The 17,988-nt window shown below is 42.0% G+C and overlaps 1 protein-coding gene across 1 annotated transcript in view; it reads left to right on the top strand.

The window, feature by feature from the left end:
- The window catches only part of Trpm6 (transient receptor potential cation channel subfamily M member 6), a 195,961-nt gene that overhangs the window by 138,521 nt on the left and 39,452 nt on the right, over positions 1–17,988 (top strand). The window contains exons 26-28 of the mRNA XM_045154985.1: positions 5,082–5,214; positions 13,233–14,371; positions 14,765–14,874. Coding sequence (XP_045010920.1) covers positions 5,082–5,214; positions 13,233–14,371; positions 14,765–14,874 — 1,382 coding nt within the window. The remainder of the gene's footprint in view (positions 1–5,081; positions 5,215–13,232; positions 14,372–14,764; positions 14,875–17,988) is intronic.

The raw sequence follows: 17,988 nt of genomic DNA, 5'->3' as shown, positions 1-17,988 counted from the left end.
TTGTAGCCACATTTCCCATTAACATTATTATTTTATTGAAAATACTTAAGCATTTAAATTCTTAGTAAGCTGGGAGAAATATAAATATTTTTCTCCAAATGTAAGTGAAACATTCAAGAAAGAAATCTCCATTTTTTTTTAGCAACATCTTATCTTAATTTTATTTTCCAAGTATTGAAAATTTGCTTCGAAGATGATGTGTTCTTACTTTCTGTGAGATGACAATCAAGGTTTCACAGGAAAGGTGAATGGTGAAATTTGATGAACTGTGCTAGCTCCAGAACTGTTATCCCAAAGCAATGTGTCTTTCAGTGGGAATATTACTTAAGGAAGGGGTCAGCCTTGACTGGTAATGGTCATGTCTCCTTTATGTCAGTGGAAGTACTTAGTCTGCACTCACTCAGTGTAACATGGTAAAGCTTCCTTATACTCACTGTATTCATGTTCATACCTGTGGTGGTTTATATGTGAAGTTTGTCCCCTACAGCCTCAGGGATTTATTTTTTTTTAAAAAATATTTAATTAATTAATTTATTTATTCATTTATGAGAGAGAGAGAGAGAGAGAGAGAGAGAGGGAGAGAGAGAGAGAGAGAGAGAGAGAGGCGCAAATAGCAAGAGGAAACGGATGTGCCAAGGCTTTTACACCTGCAAACAAACTCCAGATGCATGTGCCACCTTGTGCATCTGACTTATATGGGTCCCGGGGTATTGAATCTCATCCTTAGGCTTTGCGGGCAAGCGCCTTAACCATTAAGCAATCTCTCTGGCCCAAGGGAATTCTTTCTTTTAATTTCTTTATTTCTTTTTTTATCAGAGAGAGAGTGAATTGGCACATCAGGGCCTCCAGCCACTACAATCAAACTCCAGACGTGTGTGCTATCTTGTGCACTTGTGTGATCTTACACGCTTGTGTCACATTCTGTGTCTGGCTTATGTGGGAACTGGAAAGTTGAACATGAGTCCTTAGGCTTTGCAGGCAATCTCCTTAACCATGAAACCATCTCTCCAGCCCTGCCCCCTGCAGGGATTTACTTGACTAAGGTTAAGCTTTTTACTGAAGTCTCCAGCAGTCTTCTGGAGGAGGTGTCACTGGGGGAAGAACTTGAAGTCCAGCTCTAAGGTGTGTTTAGAGCAGTTTGAGCTCGGGCTGTTTGTGCTGCTGCCTGTTTGTTGGGATCTCTCTGCTATAGAAGTGAGACAGCTTCTTCTGCCACTGATGGTGTTTCCTTGGATTCTGTGAGCCTGAGCCTAAAATAAATCCTTTCCTTCCATATCCTGCACCTGACTGAGTGCTCCTCTCAGCAATGAAACATAACTGCAACAGCAAAGCTGGTACTAAGAGCAGAGTTGTTGTGATGAATTTGAACATGTGAGTTTTGGTCTTTTGAAACTTGTGACTGGGGGGAATATGTAATATTTGGTACTTTGGACTGGAGAAGGCTTGCAGTGTATAAGGAGAACTTGCTGGACAATTCTGGTGAAAGTTTAAAAATGCTAAATGTAGAAAGAGTTGTGGACTGTGAAGGCTTGGATAGTTCCAAAGTCCCAAGTCTTCTCTGAGATTTAAAGATGGTCTCTTAGCTGTGAGTCCTGTGAAATCAACAAGTTGTATACTTTTCACATATAAAGGCACAGAGTAAACATTTTCAACTGGTATAAGGCATAACAGGGAGAGACTGGAACAATTCAAATTCAACAGTCATCAAGCAAACATCAAACTTCTGCAGTTCAAGTCTGATATCATAACCAGTAAATGACAGTCTCCATACTTTCCAATTCTGCCCATCCAGCTTGGCTGAGTAGCCAGGGAAAACTTCCATCCCTAGCCAAGAGCCTCAGTGGTAGTCCTTGCACAGACATGGTATAAACATAACATCTTCAGGTCTCTGTTCAAACCATGGCCCACCTTCCAATATTTGTTGGATTAGCCAACAATAGTCTGAGAACCAAAGGTCTAAGAAACTAGGAAGCAAACACCCTGACATGATGTAAATGCCAGTGCAATAGTGGCACATAGGCTCAGTGGGTAATCAGTACACTCTGATTGGCTAATAGGTCTGCTCAGTGTAAAGGAACCCATATCTGGAGTTGGGAACCAGATCAGAATCTTGTGGAGAGTAGCTCATGTAGCACTTTCCAGCACTAGGCAGGCTGGCTGGGGACTGGCTTTCTTCTGAATTCCAGCCAGCTCTCTCCATGCTCTCTGTCAGCAGCATATGGTATCTTTAACAATATGGTCTTAGTTTTTGCCTCAGGCAGGTAATAAAGTGCTTTGTTGGAAAGCTGTCTTGATTTGGGATCCTGTAGGTCTCTCCGATCAATAGCTCAATGTGGGTAGCATCCAATCTCTGGTTCTGGGAGTTACAGGTCAGAGACAGGAAAAAATTTTTTCTTTTAAGCTTAAACAACCATATACTTAATTCATGGACAAAATAAATCATGACTTTGAAGAGCGGGTTCCTTCTCCAGTCAACTCTTGCCAAAAGAGTTTGCATTTCTATCAGAGTCTTTCCTTAGGCATCCTCTCCATTGTTTTAATGTGAAGCAATTGGGCCATCTTCCTTAAGATTGGTAATATATTTGACAGTAGCAGCTTCAGTAATCTAAAACCAGTCTCTGTACCTGCAATTTTAACTTGCTTGATGTTTTCCAACTTGAAATCTTAAATCTCCAGTCAAATATCTTTAGCCAAGTATATCAGTCCATTACAAATTTAACCATGATCAAACTCTCTGGGTCTGGGCGACAGAACACATTCAGTCCTTATGTCAGTAGCCCAGTTCCAACAAAGTCCTCTGCAGTCTTTTCTTCCCCTTAGAAAGTTCATAAGCCAAGTCTCCAAACACAATCCTCTCTGCACTTAGCATTTTCAAACGTCCATCAGTATAGTCCATAATGTTTGGCTTATTGCTCCAGAAGGCATCTTCAATTGCAAGCACCAAGTTTCCCATTCCTCTAGCCACAAGCTCTGAAAAACCAAAATCCACAAGGTCAGATTCATCTCAGGACTCTATCCCACTCCTCGGTAGACAGCTTCAGTTTGCTGAGATGAATTTCCGAACTAGTTATGGAAGAAGAGATATTTATTAAAGCTGGCCTGCTTTCGCAGGTCCAAGGAGAGAGAGAGAGAGAGAGAGAGAGAGAGAGAGAGAGAGAGAGAGAATTGCCCCAAGACAAAAACACCAAAAGCCACACCACACACAAGCACAATTAGGAATTCCAGGCAGAACTCAGGCACTTTGCATATCTTTAGACCTGAATTCCAAATCCAGCACTGCACCTTAGGGCTGGACCCTAAGATCTGCCCAGTGATACCTCCTCCAGATAGGTAGCTGGAAATCTAAGAAGTTTTAATAAAACCCCTGAATCTACTGGGGGCATTTATTCAAACTACCACAGTTTGGGAGGTAAAGGCACAGTCTGAACTCCAAAATAAGACTGTCAAAAAACCAAGTTGCAATAAAATAAAATACCAGTAAGAAAGAGAATGAAGCATACACTCTCAGAGACCAATTATGTGGTCTAGAAGTATCAAAAAAAAATAGAGAAAGTTATTTCATGAATTCATAAAATGTGTGCAGATAATAGTATATTTTATTATACTACTATAAAAACACACAAGAATATTATAAAAGATTGAAATTAATTTAAGTGCAACACAGCACACATATGGTGCTATTTGCACAACAACATACAGGTAAAGATGCAGAGATGAAGTATTAGTGGCACCTGCATGAGGAGCCTACATGGGACTCCTGTCATTGACAGCTGCGGTGCTGTGAGCTCAGGTGTTATAAGTGCTTAAAATAGTATTCGATGCTAATCATCATGCGAGCAGTCCATCTTGCCAGTAGACTTCTTATTACAGCTACAGGTGATTTCTTTCTCACTGTTTTCACCATATATAATATACATATATAAAGCATGTTTAGGGCTGGAGAGATGGCTTGTTGGTTAAAGCTCTTGCTTCAAAGCCAAGGGACCCAAGTTCGACTCCCCAGGACCCACGTAAGCTAGATGCACAAGGTCGCACATGCATCTGGAATTTATTTGCAGTGGCTAAAGGCCCTGGTGCATTCATTCTCTCTCTCTTTATCTGTGTCTTTCTCTCTTTCTTTCTCTATTAAATAAGTAAATAAAGTATTTTAAGATGTATTTAATCAATACTTTCTATTATTGGTAAAGTTTTGGTTAATAATAGTTAGATCTTTAGGATGTCATATTATATGCTTTTTAAAAAATATTTTTAAAAGATTTTAAAAATCATTTTATTTATTGTTAGAAACAGGAGAGAGAAAGAGAAGGAGGGAGGGAGGGGACAATGGGTGTACTAGGACTTCCAGCCACTGTAAATGATTTCCAGATGCATGTATCACCTTGTGCATTTGGCTTATGTGGGTACTGGGGTGCTAAGCCATCTCTCCAGCCCCATATGCTGATTTTTGACCATATCTACATTAGTGCCTGTAGCTTTATCACAAAAGGATCACTTAGCTCTCAGTTTTAGAGGTTGATAGTTCAGGTTGGGGTATCTTGATCTGGCTAGCCTCTGGTGATGGACTTCTAGTCACATCATAATATGGTGGATGCATCATGTGATGTAAATCCATGATGGGGCCAAGAGAAGGAGAAAAGGAGGGGTCCAGAGAGTGGAGAGTGTGTGGAGAGAGAGGGGGGTAAGAGAGAGAGAGAGAGAGAGAGAGAGAGAGAGAGAGAGAGAGAGAGAGAGAGAGAGACACTGAGCTTCCATGGAGAGATAGAAGCATGAAAACAAGAGAGCTGCAAGTGTTGTGCTTGATGTGAGCATCCCATGGGAACTACATTAATCTCATGGTCTGGTCATTTCCTAAGTTCCACCACCTCAGTATCACCATATTGAGGGCCAAGCTTCCAGCATTGGAACCAGTGGGGATACTCTCAATCCATGTCAAGCCATAGTATATTCTATACCAGTTTCCTATTAAGGGTAAACAAGGTTCTCAATATGTGTATCACTTTTTTTTTCCCATAGAACTGTACCTAAGTAGGGAGGATCTGAAAAAATTAATTGTTTTATATGTGTAATACTTATTTCCATAGAACTATACCTAAGCACAGAGGACTTGAAAAAACTTCATGATTTTGAAGAGCAGTGTGTGGAAAAGTATTTCCACGAGAAGATGGAACATTTGGATTGTAGTTCTGAGGAACGAATCCGAGTGACATCAGAAAGGTAAAAATCTCTCTCCTTTTCTATTCCCAAGCTGCTACAAAACATGATTGCTAGAATGGCTAAAGAGTAAAATGATCCACTTCCAAACCCCAGAGGTTTGAGTTCCCCTTGACCTGAAGGATTTACAAGCAGTGTTATTGGTGTCATCAGTGTGTACTTGGTGCACATCTACTGTGTTCAGCACAGTTTTCTTGTTACTAGGGATAAGTGGTGACTCAGAAACAAAAGCCCATGCCTTTATAGGATTTACATTCTAGAGCTTGTGTTAGGGAATGACAGGCTAGACAATAGACAGTAAGTAAGGAAACACGTCAAGGAAACACAATTTAATGCCAGTCAGTAAATGAAATGAAGTAGTTGAAAAGGAAGAGGTGGTGGTGGGAAACCTTGTAGTGCTGGGGACTGAGTTGGTTTGCTGTAGACAGCCTGGTCCAGGAAGGTGTCTGTGAGGAGTTTGAGGTAGAGAGGCCTGAAGGAGGGGTAAGAGCGGGCCAGGCAAGGTCACCTAGTGGAGTGATGACACTCTTGGCAGAGGAGTGACACAAGGCCATCTGAGCTCATGTGCTGTTTCAGCAGCAGCTGGCAGACCCCAGGAGGAAGAAGGCTGTGTCCTCTGCTTGCTGGCTGGCTGGGGATGTGGAATTCTCCAGTGTGCCCTGACCACCATTTGCTCCGGTGGCACTGGTGACAGTTTCAGTGTCATGAAGAGGGGAGGTGGAGGTAGCAATTGCAGACAGCTTTGCTGGGTTTAGCTGTGATGGTAAGCAAGATAGGACATGGGGCATGGTGAGCCACTTTTGTTTTATTTCATGTGGAAATGACAAAATAAACTTGTGTGGTTTTGGAAATGATCTGCCAGCAAGGAAAAACTGCTGAAGCAAGAATGAGGCACTTTGCTGAAGGGAAGGAAGTCCTTGAGAAACTGGCCATGGAGGGCCAGGGCTTTCACCTCAAGTAACTGAGTAGAAGAGAGTAGGGCCAGTGGGTAGGCTGATGGAGCGAGGGTGGTGGGCACGCAGCTGCTGAGGCCACGCCGTGTCCCTCAGGTGCTCGGGGTTCATGTGATTTGTGCTCAGAGGGGTGTTAGAGAGGCTTGGGGGAGGAGGAAGTGTGCTGAGAACAGGAATATAGCAGAAGTGTGATTACCGCCCCAGGGGTGTTTACTGAGCGAGTGTGTGGCTTTGTGTGATGTGGAAGACGCACACAGTGCCCATGCTTTCAAACATAGAATTGCTCCTGTATGTTAAAGAAAATTGACAGAACTTAAATGCATTTCTGTATTTCTGAATATACATGAGACTGACTAGAAAGTTAAATCTAATTATGTATTTTTCTGATAGTCAAGTGTCAGGTAAGGTAGAATGTAAGTTCTTAAATATGACTTGACTTAAAACTGAATCATACTGAATACATTCTAAATGACTTACAACAGGCACAAGTCAGATGTATGCAATTTTTCTGTTGATATCATATTTATGCAAATATGCATTTCTATAGCCAGTTGAGTTTCAGGCAAAATTTAATATTGAATAAATGTTGACTACCAAATGATGATTTGTGGACCTACAAAGTCTCATTTATATAAATAACATCTTTAGGCCCCTTCCTGATGCTTCTCTCTCAGTCTGTCCCCTTGGTGTCCGGGCTTGCCCAGCCCTGCAGGCCAGTGTGGCTCTCCATTCGGAGCAGCATGTTCCTCTTTGAAGTTTGCGGAGTTGGGGTGATGTTCAGCCTTGGCACCTTTGCTCTGTGTTCTTGGGAACATTTCCTGAACTGTTTAGGACCTTAGTTTGCTTATTTGTGAAGTAGATCGGAACACAGGCTAACCTCTTAAAGTTGTGAGGAGTTAAATGAGATAATAGATGTGAATTGTGTGGCACTGGCCTGACGGATGGAAAGGTGCGGTGTGACATCTACCTATTAAGATGGAAAACAGATTGCAAACATTGTGAGTATATATATATTTAAAGACTGCAATAAAGCACCTGTCATGAAGCAACCTAAGAAAGGAAGGGCTCCTCTTGGCTTGAGTTTGAACATACAGTCCATCCTAGTGGAAAAGGCATGGTGCATTGCATCTGCGGCCAGGAGAACAGGAAGGTGAATGCTGGTGGTCTCCCCTGCTCAAATCAATCTTAGACACACCCGGAGATGTGTTTCCATGGTGATGCTATATTCCTGTGAAGTTGACAATGAAGACTGATCATCAAAAATACAAACTTCCTTTTAGAGCTTAAGAGAGATGAATAGATAAGATATAGCAAGCATAGCCCACACTAACCATCATATGCCCCTGTATTTCTCTTAGATTTCAGGGGAGGATTAGAAATTAAATGGCAGTATGCTTGGGGAAAATATGGATACTTCCGTGGGGAGTTGAATTATGAAGTTAATTCTACTTTCAAATATCATGTATTTTATTTCTTGCCAGAATTATCATAGTGACACTGGTTTTATCCTGTCATCTTTGCTGCTGTCATTTAAAAATATTTATTTATTTGAGAGAGAGAGAGAGAGAGAGAAAAGGTCGGGGGGGGGGGGCAAATAGAAAATGGGCATACCAGGTCTTCTAGCCACTGCAAACTAACTCCAGACACATGCACCACTTTGTGTATTTGGCTTACATGGGTACTGGGAATTAAACCTGGGTCTTTAGCTTCACAGACAAATGCCTTAAGCCCTAAGCCATCTCTTTAGCCTGCTGATGTCATTTTTGAGGAGCTCATAAATGAGGTGTGTGAGGGAGGTAACTGGGTAACCGTTTGAAGAGAGAGCAGAAGGCATTAGAAGCTGTTTGTATATTTGTCTGCACCTCAGGGCTATATCACTCACCTAGAATGAGATATTTTGAGAGAGAGGACAAAGAGGAAGTTCTGAGGCCCCATGTCCTGCTGTCCTTGTTCAGAACACTGGCTTGTACTTCCCTTCCACGTGCTTCTCACCTTCTTTTTCTCTGTGCTGTGTGGGGTGAGGTGCTGGAGGTATGCATCACTGTAAGCATGTGTAGATGCATCATATTTGGTAAATGCTCTGGTTTCCCTTTTGTTTTTATTTGCATATGCTCATGCACAGGTGTGCACCAGGGTCTCTTGCCACTGCAAGGAGAATGCCAGATGCTTGTGTCACTTTTTGGGTTTGGCTTTACATGGGTAGTGGGGGAACTGAATCCAGGCCAGCAGGCTTTGCAAGCAAGAGCCTTTAACCACAGAACCATATCTCTAGCCTTCGAATGGCATGATTTCTGAAACATGTAAACACTTTAACAACTGTAATCTTAGAGCTTCTGCAAGCCCCAACACCATGTGACTGTGAGACTTTATTCAGGAGCAGCTGTGAACAGGACCAGACACTCATACTTCTTGGGTCTGTAGGATTCTTCAAAGAAACCGACCGTGGTCCCATATGTGTTGCTAAGGGGCACTAGACTGCAGCATGGCAGGGGGCATTGCTGTGAGATGGGATTCGCTGCCCAGCCATGCAATGTTGCATGTGACCTGACCCTTTTCTATGAAGGGATGGGAGTCAGGCTGACAATACAGAGCTGTCATGTGGTAAAGGAATTCAGTGCATGTGGACCCTCGGTAAGATGCCTGGCTCAGCATGAGCACTCAGTGGATGCGATTATCAGGATATAATCATTATGCTTCTTAATATTTCATTTTAAAGAAACTTGTCCAAAGGTCCACAATCAAACAGCCACTGTGCCCATCTTCCCTCCACTCAGACATACACAGAGAAAATGAAATGTAAAGAATCTGTTTTATGTGTATATAAAAAAGTATAACTGAAAAGCTAGATTGAATTAATGTAGTCAGTGGTCTAGGAACATAATTAAAATAAGCTTCACAGGACACCACACTTTTGAAAATGAGTGCCTGTAAAAGCAATAGGACCCGATTTGAGGCGACCAGGTTATTTGTCTAACAGGTTTCTATTGTAGTAGGCTACCTGTTGCTGTGAGTAGAGGCTGGCTTCTATTGTATCCACTCGATGTGTCTGCAGCTAATGGAACTTAATGAGTCCCCATTACCGCTGCTCAGGCTGTACTGTTTTTGAATTAGATGAAACAGGGCGCTGGATGGAGATGTTCCAATTAAGCATATTTGGAAGGAAATATACATATACTTCATGCTCTTTCCCACAGCATCCTTGCCAGCTCTCACTTCATAGGTTCTAGAAGGTCAGCATGCATTTATTAAGCCACCAGTGAGTGACAGAAGTTGAATTCTATAACAAAGTAAACAAGAAAGGACTGTACTCATGTGAGATATAATAAAACCGGAAAACACCACCTGCTTTATTTTTTCAATTCCATACCACAAAGCTCTTGGAAAGAGCTTTTTCAGTCTCTGCGCCTTAAGATGTGTTCTGGAGGTGGGAAGTGGAACTTCGTGTGGGAAGCAGTTCTCCCTCCCATGCCCCAGGGAGCATTCTTTATGTCTGCTGACGGGTGTACCAGCTGGGAAATGACTGCTTAGATTCCCTCCTTTTCTGTTTAACTTATTTATCCAAGATTTTCATCATTGGTCCAGACATGGTGCTGCGGTCCTGTGATCTCAGAACTTAGAAGCTAAAGCAGGAGAATTATGAGTTTCAGGCCAGCCAGGGATATATAATAAGAGCATACTTCAAACGAAACCACACCTAACTTAATTATTGAGAAATTAGAAGTATATCCCTGTTTCCCCAAGTAAAAGAACAAAAGAGAAAATAGAGGAAAAATTATAAATAAAAACAATATCATAAATCAAAGCTCACTGTGAAAAGTTTGGCCTCTTTTTTCATTTAGTCTTCTGTAGATTTTTGGTTAAATTATGCCATTTGTATATCCCATTTATTTCTCCTTTGCATATCAAAACCCTTTTGAAAAAAAAATTTTCTTTTTGGTGTTTTGAGGTAGGGTGTCACTCTAGCCCAGGCTGACCTGAGATTAACTATACAATCTCACAGTGGCCTCAGAATCACAGTGATCCTCCTACTTCTGCCACCCAAGTGCTGAGATTAAAGGTGTATGCCACCATGCCAGGCAGAAAATTCTTTTTTTTGTAGTATTTTATTTATTTATTTGCAAGTAGAGAGAGAGAAAGAATGAGACAGAGGGAATGGACATACCAGGGCCTCTTGCCACTGCAAATGAACTTCAGAAGCATGTTCCATCTTGTATATCTAGCTTTATGTTGGTCCTGGGAAATCAAACTTGGGCCATCAGGCTTTGCGAACAAGTGCCTTAACAACTGAGCTATCTCTCCAGCCCAAAATAAATATTTTTTATTAATACATTTTACTATTTATTTCCTCATAAAGTTTATATCCAATTAGAAACACAGGGCTGGAGAAATAGCTTAGAGGCTCTTGCCTGGAAAGCCAAAGGACCCAGGTTTGATTCTCCAGAGCCCAACTAAGCCAGATGTACCAGGTGACACATGCACATTGTTTGCAGTGGCTAGAGGCCCTGGTGCACCCATTCTTTCTCCCCTCTTTGTCTCTATCTGGCCCTCTCTCAAATAAACAAATTAAAAAAAAAATAGGACTGGAGATATGGCTAAATGGTTAAAGCACTTGCTTGAGAAATTTAAGGGCCCATGTTTGACTCTTCATATCCCTCATAAGCCAGATGCACAAAGGTGAGGCAAGCGCAAAGTTCACATACCCACTAGGTGGCACAAGCATCTAGAGTTTGGTTGCAGTGGTTGAGACCCTGGTGCACTGATTCTCTCTAACTCTCTCTCTCTCTCTTGCTCTGTCTTTCTCTATCTCTAAAATACTCATAATAATGAATATAAAATATCTAATCCTGTCAGCAGAAATAGTCAACAACAATAATTATCAACACTGTAATTATTCTTTTTGGTGGCTTAATAAAATTCTTTCTCCTAATGTAATGAATATTTGTCATTTTACCTTAGTGAAATCACAGCTTATTTATATATGCTGTGTCTCCTAAGAGCCTTGCCTATTTTTCCAATTACTTAACTTTTTTCCTAGTGTAAAACAAATGTTACAATGTAGAGGGAGTCATTATTATCTTAATTTTCAAGTCTGAATATCTAATGAAGTTCACTATTTTGACATTTTTCCTCACCTTTCTATTTATTTTTTTTCTTTTTTTGCTTGTTTCTGTTGAGATACAGTCTCACTCTAGCCCAGGCTGACCTGGAACTCTCAGGGATCTTCCTACTTCTTTCTCTCCTGAGTGCTGGAATAAAGGCATTCACTATGTCTGGCACCTTTGAATTTTGTATTTGGTGAAATTATCTGTTTGTGTCATTTGAAGTCTTTTAATTTTTTTCTCAGCAATTTCTAAAACCTTTTGTGGTTTACTGAAGAATATAAACGTCAACTTTCATATAAGTATATATTGGTGGTGGGTGGTTGCGGTTCGAGGTAGGGTCTCACTTTAACCTAGGATGACCTGGAACTCATTCTGTAGTCTCAGGCTGGCCTAACCCACACTGATCCTCCTACTTCTGCCTCCTTGAGTGCTGGGATTAAAGGAATCCAATATATTTTTGTTTAAATTTTTTTCTATTAGTTTTTGTATACAAGTAATAACATTTGACATACTTTTTAATACATTTTGTTTCAGGCTAAGATTAAATAACTGTGTTAGTTTCTTCAGGCTAAAGTAGGAAGTAAACCAAACTGGGTGTTTTATATCAGCAAAAATCGATCATGTCACATTCCCAAAAGCTGGAAGCAGAAGGTGCTGGAGGGGCCATGCTCTCTCTGCCATCTCTCAGTAAGGGTCCTTCTTGCCCCGCTAGTAGCTGGTGCGTGTTGGCAGCCCTTGGTGCTTCTTGGCTTATCACTGCACTACTCAGGTCCAAGGTTGTCTTCTCTTGGTGTGTCTCCATGTTGGTGTGTCTCCCTCGATGTACATCTGTGCCAATATTTCCTCTTCTTATATTCATGCCACTTGGGGTTAATCACTTCATTGTGAAAGATTCCCATTTCCAAAAAGGGTCACTTGCCAGGGTATTGGGGTTAGCACTTCAGCATATACTTTTTTGAGGGACACAAAACATATATGTACAGATCAATATGTACCAATATTTTCTGTTTTCTCTTTTCCCGTTTTTGAATTTTTATCCTCTTCCAACTTACAAGTTATTCTTACACATATATAACTGAAGAATGTGTCATGTTTGCTTTTACATGAGTCTATAGTTTGGCATCATGATTTTGGGTTAAAGTATTCAAAATAATTTACAAAACTTATCACAGGCCTTTTTAAATTTAATTTTTGTATTTTATTTATTTATTTGAGAAAGGAAGGGGGGGGGGAGAATATGAATATGGGTGCTCCAAGGCTTCCAGCCACTGTGAACAGACTCCAGATACATGCACAACCTTTTGCATCTAGCTTATGTGGGTACTGAGGAATCCAACCTAGGTCCTTAGGCTTCACAGACAAGCTTCTTAATCTCTAAGTCACCTCTGTAGCCCTCACAGGTATTTTATGAATACAGTTCTCCTACATAAATTTTGTTTGAAGCATGAAAATGCCATTTGTAATACAGGATTAGAAGTGTTTCTCTTCTAAACATTCTGGTTTCTCAGGACCCTCTCCCATCACAATGGTAGAATGGTTGCCAGTGGGAGATATTCCAGTGTCTGTTATGAAAATGAGAAGACATTAGTGGATAAGCAATAGAGTGATTATCAGCAAGCAGCTAGACATATAGTTCTGAAATGTTAGAAAAGTAAGGGCTAGAAATGTCAATTCACCAGGTCAGCCTGGACCAGAGTGAGACCCTACCTCGAAAAACCAAAAAAAAAAAAAAAAAAAAGAAATGTCAATTCATAATTTTCCACAAGGGGCCATAGTGGGTAGTAGAGGAGACAAGCTCACCTTGGATGAAAAGACAAACTGTATTAGAGAGAAGAATGTGGAAGATAGACAACTTTGGGGAACAGCTAAGGATTAGCAATTATCTATCAATGGAAATAAGGTGAGAAGAGAGCAAGAAACATCCCCAGTAGCTTAATGTGTTTGCTGGTTCTCTTCCTACCATTAGGGTTACAGAGATGTACTTCCAACTGAAAGAAATGAACGAAAAGGTGTCTTTCATAAAGGACTCGCTACTGTCCTTGGACAGCCAGGTGGGGCATCTGCAGGATCTGTCTGCCCTGACTGTGGACACCCTGAAGGTCCTTTCTGCAGTTGACACTTTACAAGAGGACGAGGACTTGCTGAGCAACAGAAAGCATTCTCCTTGCCGAAAACTGCCCCACAGCTGGACCAACTTCCTCTGTGCAAATGTTCTGGGCACTGTGGAGATCTCTAGAGGGAAGAAATTTCAGTACTATAGCATGCCCCCATCTTTGTTGCGAAGCCTAGCTAGAAGCCAGCTATCCCTGAGAGTGCAGAGGGGGCCTCTTTTGGAGACTTCACACAGTAAGAGAGTGGTTTCACATGTAGGAGACCAGGAGGAGCAAGAAATGGAAACAAGTATACTTGCTCCTGGAGTGTCCCATCTCAGACCAGTACCCTCTAAGTATGGCCAGTTTCTCCAGGTCCCTTCTTACAGAAGGCAAGATCCTTTGTCTGCAGAAACTGTCTTGTCTCTCTCTAGACCACCTGGCAATGCAGGTATGGTTGTGCTGGAAACTGAACATGTCCCCCCGAGTGAGGACCCTGCTAATGAGCCTGGGAAGACCCCTGTTGCTGCTGACCAGGCATTGGTGGCTGAACCCAAAGAGCAGCATGAGCTGGTTGCACAAGAATCAGAAAAACCTGGCCAGGCTGAGCCAGTTCCGCTCACTTTGAGTTGTGCACTTGCACCCATGACAATGACCTCTTTTCCTTCTCAAGCCAAGAGTATGCAAAGTCAAGGTGGCTATGTGAACTGGGCATTTTCAGAAGGTGATGAGACTGGTGTGTTTAGTTTTGAGAAGAAATGGCAAACCTGCTTGCCCTGTGCTCACAATGATGACTCCATTCAGGGAGGACAATGCCCAGTGCAGATCCGAAGGAGGTCTCTATCCGATAACTCCAGAAGATCCAGCCAGAGCAGTGACTGCTCCATGGTGGTGCGACCATGGCCAAGTCGTTCTTTATGGATCAATCCTCTTCACAGAGACATGTCCCTCATTAGGAATCATAGTTTTAGGTTTCACAAGGAGGAGAAACGAATGAAGACCTCTAAGACTAAAGGTAAGGAGCAAATTTATTTCTTCTTCATCCTCCTCCCCCTCTTCTTCTTTTTCCCTTACACCTCCTCCTCCTCCTTCTTCTTCAATGGGCACCCCAGGGCCTCCAGCCACTGAAAACAAACTCCAGATGTGTGTGCCTCCTTGTGCATCTCTTTTATGGGTCCTGGGGAGTCAAACCTGGGTCCTTTGGCTTTGCAGGCAAGTTCCTCAACTCCTAAGCCATCTCTCCAGCCCCTAGGAGCAAATTTTTAAAAAAGCTTCTCATTTTTAATTTGTCTGTGTATCTTGAGTGAATTATCATTCTCATTCTCATTCTCTCAGTGCTCTCTCTGTAAGACAAAATTGTCCCTCCATACTACTTATAGCTTTCTTACGTACACTAATTCCCTTTCAGGTCATTCAAGATGCTCAGAGATAGGGTCTGCATGGATCAAAGCAAAACTACTAGCCAAAGATGGGAGGCTCTCGAAAAAGAAGAAGAAAACTCACGGACTACAGGTGCCAGTAAGTGTGACCTCCTGGGCTATAGGCTCAGAGTCACTGAGTCAGTTGGCCTGTCATTTACCAGCTTGTCTTTACTGGCAAAGTGTCACGTCTGCAAAATGACCATGTACTGGGAAGAGTAAAGGCACACATTTAAGAATCATCAGGGTGCTCCATTGGTCTGTGTACATACTGAGAATATTAGGGTTGCTTTCAGTCTTGGCTATCCCAAGAGATCTGGGATGGGTGTATATGTACAAGTCTTTTTGTGGACATTTGCTTGAATTCCTCTTTGGCAAATGGTCATGAGAGGAATATCAGAATTGTATGGGGTTTCTCTTTTCAAGATATTTCTTCACTGATTTCCATACCCACCTGACATTTGATTTATGAGCATTCCAGCTGTTGTGCTTCCTCATCGGTCATGAAGATGTTCAGTCTTTGTGTGCATGTGCACGTGTGTGTGTGTGTGTGTGTGTGTGTGTGTGTGTGGAGAGAGAGAGAGAGAGAGAGAGAGAGAGAGAGAGAGAGAGAGAGAGAATAAATAAGAGAGAATGAGCATGCCAGGACCTTCTGCTGCCTAAAATGAGCTCCAGACACATGCATCATTCTGTGTACCTGGCTTTATGTGAATACTTGTGTATCATATGCAGGCCATCAAGTTTTGCAAGAAAGCACATTTAGCTGCTGAGATATCCCCCAGCCCCTGTTCAGCCTCTTAAATTCTAGCCATACTAGTGGGGGTGCAGTGGCATGTCAAGGTGAGATGAACCATTGCTGACTAATTCTCTGAGGAACATTTCATGTGGTCAGTCATCTCTGTATCTCTTTTGGGGACATAGCTTCTCACCTATTGTAGAAGGTAGGAACTGGGTTGTTTTCTTACTATAAAGTTGTAAGTAGTTTTTATGTATTCTAGTCTTTTAATGAATACATTTTTAAAATTAAGAATATACTCTGTATGGATACATCATATGTTGGTACCATCTTTACCCTCCTTTCTGCCCCCATTCTGCAGGAGGCCCTCCTAAGTGAGGTTACTGGTATTTCCCATGGGGTTCTGGGTTATGCATTCTGGGAGCAGCTGTCAGTTATTGACAGGAGGGAATGCCTCTGTGTGTGATGTCCCAGCCTGTGGCTCTAATAATCTTTCCTCCCCCTCTTCTGCAAAATTCCTTGAGCCATGGTGGGTGTGTTTTAAGTCTACTTCAGTGATGAGCTCCTAGGAGCCTCTGGATCTCTGCTTTGGTAAGTGTTGAGTATCCTCAGTGCCTGTCTCCTTCACCCTGGGACTGCTTGTCAGGCTCATCATGGAAGCAGCATTCTTGCTCTTCTCACCAATTCCTCTGTGGTTTCACCTGGGCCTTGGCTGAGGTGTAAGGGATGGTTTATCTCCTCTGGTCTCACTACCTTCTGAAAAAGAAAAACCGATTCTCCAATGGACAGTGAAGTCACCATAGATTAACTTGGATAAACATTATTAATTTAGGGAGATTTTGATGTATGTACCCCTTCTTTTAGCCAAAGACTAGTTGGAGCTTGACATTGGAGAGCATAATCTTTGTCCCATAAGATTCAGACCTGGTTCCCAGTTCCACTGAGCAGATCTCTCTCTCTCTCTCTTTTATTGGTTAGTTTTGTACTCAGCGAATACAGTCAATCTGGTACCATTGTTAAGCTCATCCATGTCCTACCTCTCCCCCTGGCCCCTCCATGTTGAGGTATATGGGTCATGCATTCTGGAGTTATCCCACAGTTATGGGTAGGATAAATGTCTCTGCATATCATGACCCAACATGTGGCTCTGACATTCTTTCCATCCCCGCTTCCACAAAATTTCCCTGAGCCATGTTGGGTTCATTTTTGGTCTGCTTCAGTGATGAGGTGTTGGGGGCCTCTGGGTCTCTGGATATGTGATTTGGTAGGAGTTGATTTTTCTCTGTGTTGATCTCCTTCACCCTTGTCGAGCAGATCTCTTAGCCAATCAGAAATCCTTTAATTTCCCACCAAGACTGTGTGCCACCATTGCACTGGTGTGTACTTCTTGTCAGGCTGGTTGCTTTTGAGTAGCTTAGACCTCTGGTTTCTCAGATTGTTGTTGTTGGCCACTTCCCCCAGTAGCACATGTAGCACATGCTGAGGACTGGCTCTCTTCTGGGTTCCAGTCAGGTCTCTTTGTGCTCTCTGTCAGCAGCATATGGTGACTTCAACAATAGGGTCTTACCTGTTGCCTCAGGCAGGTATCAGGTGCTTTGACAGAAGTCTCTTGTTTTGGGGGACCTCATCAATCTCTCCAATCAACAGCTCAATGGAGGTAGCACCAATTTCTGGTGCTGAGAGTTACAATCAGAGTCAAAATGTTTTAAGCTTATGCTTCATCCCACCCTCTCCAGGGCTCTTCTTTTCAAATACCCTCTTTACTCCTGTTGAGAGTCGAATCATTTAGTCTACCTTCAAACAGAAAGGTTTCTATGATATCAGTTCATTTTGGGTTTAGTTTTGTATTTATTTCCCTTTAACCTCCTCTTCTTCTCCCCCCATGCCCTTCCATCTCTATTGTCTAGACCTCAAATTGCCTATCTGGTATGCCAGCATCTCAAGCTGATCCAGGTTAGGAACCGCCAATGAGTGAGAACATGCAGTGTGTTCACTGAGTGATCTGTTCTAAGTCCATCCATTTTCCTACAGATTTTATTGTATCATTGTTTCTTACTCATGAGTAGAATTCCATTGCATATATGTACCACAACTTCATTACCCATTTGTTCAATGATGGACATCTGGGTTGATTCTAGTTCTTAGCTATTATGAATTGAGCAGCTATGAACATGGTTGAGCAAATTTCTCTATAGTGAAGTATTGAATATTTAGGGGTAAATGCCCAGTAAGGGAATAACTTGTCTGCTGGTAGTTCTATATTCAGCCTTTTCATGAATCTCCATGTTGATTTCTATAGTGGTTGTACAAGTTTGCATTCCCACCAACAGTGAATAAGGGGTCCTCTTTCCTCAAAACCTCACCAACATTTGTTGTCATTTGAGTTTTTAATGATTGCTATCCTTACTGGAGTAAGGTGGAATCTCACAGTTGCTTTAATTTGAACTTCCCTGATAGTTAGAGATGGTGAACATTTTA

This window comes from Jaculus jaculus, chromosome 1 (genome assembly GCF_020740685.1).
Source record: "Jaculus jaculus isolate mJacJac1 chromosome 1, mJacJac1.mat.Y.cur, whole genome shotgun sequence".
NCBI classification, from domain to species: domain Eukaryota; kingdom Metazoa; phylum Chordata; class Mammalia; order Rodentia; family Dipodidae; genus Jaculus; species Jaculus jaculus.
The sequence above is the reverse complement of the archived record's forward strand: the minus strand, read 5'-3'. Positions and strand labels throughout refer to the sequence as shown.